The sequence below is a fragment of the Uranotaenia lowii genome, chromosome 1 (assembly GCF_029784155.1).
Source record: "Uranotaenia lowii strain MFRU-FL chromosome 1, ASM2978415v1, whole genome shotgun sequence".
Lineage (NCBI taxonomy): Eukaryota > Metazoa > Arthropoda > Insecta > Diptera > Culicidae > Uranotaenia > Uranotaenia lowii.
The window spans coordinates 215,441,701-215,443,912 of record NC_073691.1 but is presented as its reverse complement, the minus strand read 5'-3'; the positions used below and the strand labels follow the sequence as shown (position 1 = coordinate 215,443,912).

At 39.4% G+C, this 2,212-nt stretch overlaps 1 protein-coding gene across 1 annotated transcript; it reads left to right on the top strand.

The window, feature by feature from the left end:
• Positions 1–228: 228 nt before the first annotated feature.
• On the top strand, positions 229–1,320 carry LOC129738393 (uncharacterized). The gene has a single exon (XM_055729573.1). The coding sequence runs from the start codon at positions 229–231 to the stop codon at positions 1,318–1,320; it is 1,092 nt and encodes a 363-aa protein (XP_055585548.1).
• Positions 1,321–2,212: the final 892 nt, after the last annotated feature.

Below are 2,212 nucleotides of genomic sequence, written 5' to 3'. Positions count from 1 at the left end.
CATTACCCTTAATGTTTTTATATGTAATTCTTGCCCGAGTTCTGAGATTTCAGAATTATCCGAAAGCATGAGTTTGCATTCTGAGATGTTCAAACTATACGAAGGCACGTGTTTCATTCTCAGCTTGGACCCTGTTTGAAAAAAAGAAGAGCATATATAAAGCTTCCATGTTATAAGGTTTCAATTAATCTTAGTAAGTAGAACTGCGTAACGATACTAGACTTCACTATGGAAGATGAGAAGTTCAACTCTCTAGTAACTCTGATTCGACGTGCGCTGACCATCTGCGGTTTTGATATCTTGAACGAAGAGTGGCGTCTGCATCTGTGGTCTCTCGTGACCATCGTCGTAGTGTTGACGTTTCCGCTCTCAGTTGCCCGTTTGCTGATTCTGCAGCCCAATTCGTTGGATCTGATTGCGGAAGGTTTTGCCCTTCTAATCACCGATGTTGGAGCGATGATCGCTTTGCTGGATTACGTCTATAATCGGAAGCACTATCGAGCAATCATGGAGGACATCAGATCACGGCGATACAACTATGTTGGTCCAGAAATCGACGCCTTGTTCGATGAAAGTTTTAATCGGAATATTTTCTACGTGAAATTTTTATATACGCTGTATATTTCATCGTCAGTTTCCTACTTGACCCTGCCTTTTGTTCTACCGAATGAGAAGAAGTTTAACCTACCTTTGCCCGGTATTTTACCTTTCTTGAGCACAGATAGTCCTTTCTTTTACTTCGGAAACATTGGTTATCATGTATTCGTTGTTATAATCGTTCAACACATATTCTCAGCCCAGTGCTCGATTCTCGTAACCAGTGTTATATCTTGTTGCTGCCAAATCGATGCGCTGAAAATTATGGTCGTCGATTTTGGGAAAATCATCAATGATCCGACCAGCTCCCCACGAATCATCTCCGAAGCGTTTACTAACGTCTTCTTACATCATTCTTCGACGAAAGATTTCATTGCGTGGATCCAGCGCCAATACGCTGTAGTTTACCTATCCATATTTTTGGTTTGCGGTGGAATTGTCACAACGTGTTTGAGTGTACTTTCGGAGCAATTAATCTCACCGTGTAATTTCCTGATGATATCTGGGTTTTTCTCAGCTTTGGTTCACTGCTACTTTGGGAATGCTCTACTCATCACCAACGATCGATTGCCGGATGTGGTCTATGAGATCAATTGGGAAGAGCTTCCGGTTTCAAAACAGAAAGATTTTAAATTTTTTCTCGCAAACTCCCAGCTGCCAGCTCAACTGGATGGCATGTTGCTGCCTCTCACCATGAATACTTTCATTCAGGTCGGTTTTTGATCCTCAAGTGTGGTTTGTCAAGTTTAATTTTTATCTTGAATTTTGATCTTTGCAGATTATGAAAGCGGCTTTTTCGTATTTTTCGATTATGAACAAGTAGAATGAAAGTTATTGAAAATGGTCCATTTTTGCAACTCTGGACTTTAAGCAGTCAAATGGTACGAGAAAGTAGGGATAACCTTCACTGTTTTCAAGTTCGATGTAAGTAGCTTTCTCTTTCATCACCATTTTGTTGTTCTTCATAACTGTTTAGAATTCAGCAATCAGCTTTAGCGAATGTACAGATTGAGGTATTTAATAATGAAACGCTAGGTTCACAGTGTGATTCTTATTATTATGCGTGTCAAAACATTCAGCGTAAACGGTTAAAAAGGAAAAAGACACAATCATTGAAACGATAGTGCTGGAGATAGGATCAGGTGATAATGGAGGCTCATTGGAGGGAGCAGCATCATCTGGTATTGCCTCTGGTTCCTACTCAGAACGACTTCATACATCGGTGTAAGGGCTCTTGTAACCACATCTCAAATGAAATTTGTTATGTCTTAACGGCAACACTGCACGAAGTGAAGAAAGAACAAGATTCATTCGAATAAAGAACTTAAAAGTAGCCAATTTATGTCCAATCCCAAATGTCTCGAAGAAATGTCAAAGTCTGGAAATCTGAAAACATAAAAAAAAAATCTGGTTGAATCCCAAAAAGTCTGGAAGATCCAGACAAAATCTAGAAGGTTGACATCACTGGGCCAGCCACCATCCACCAGCCTTACGAACCAGTGAGACTTTATGTGCTACAATAGTAGGAAATTCGAAATGTTAATAGTGTAATATGACAGTAAATTATTAAAATTAGGAATAAAAAGTGTTTGAAAAGTATGATAAATGGGAAATG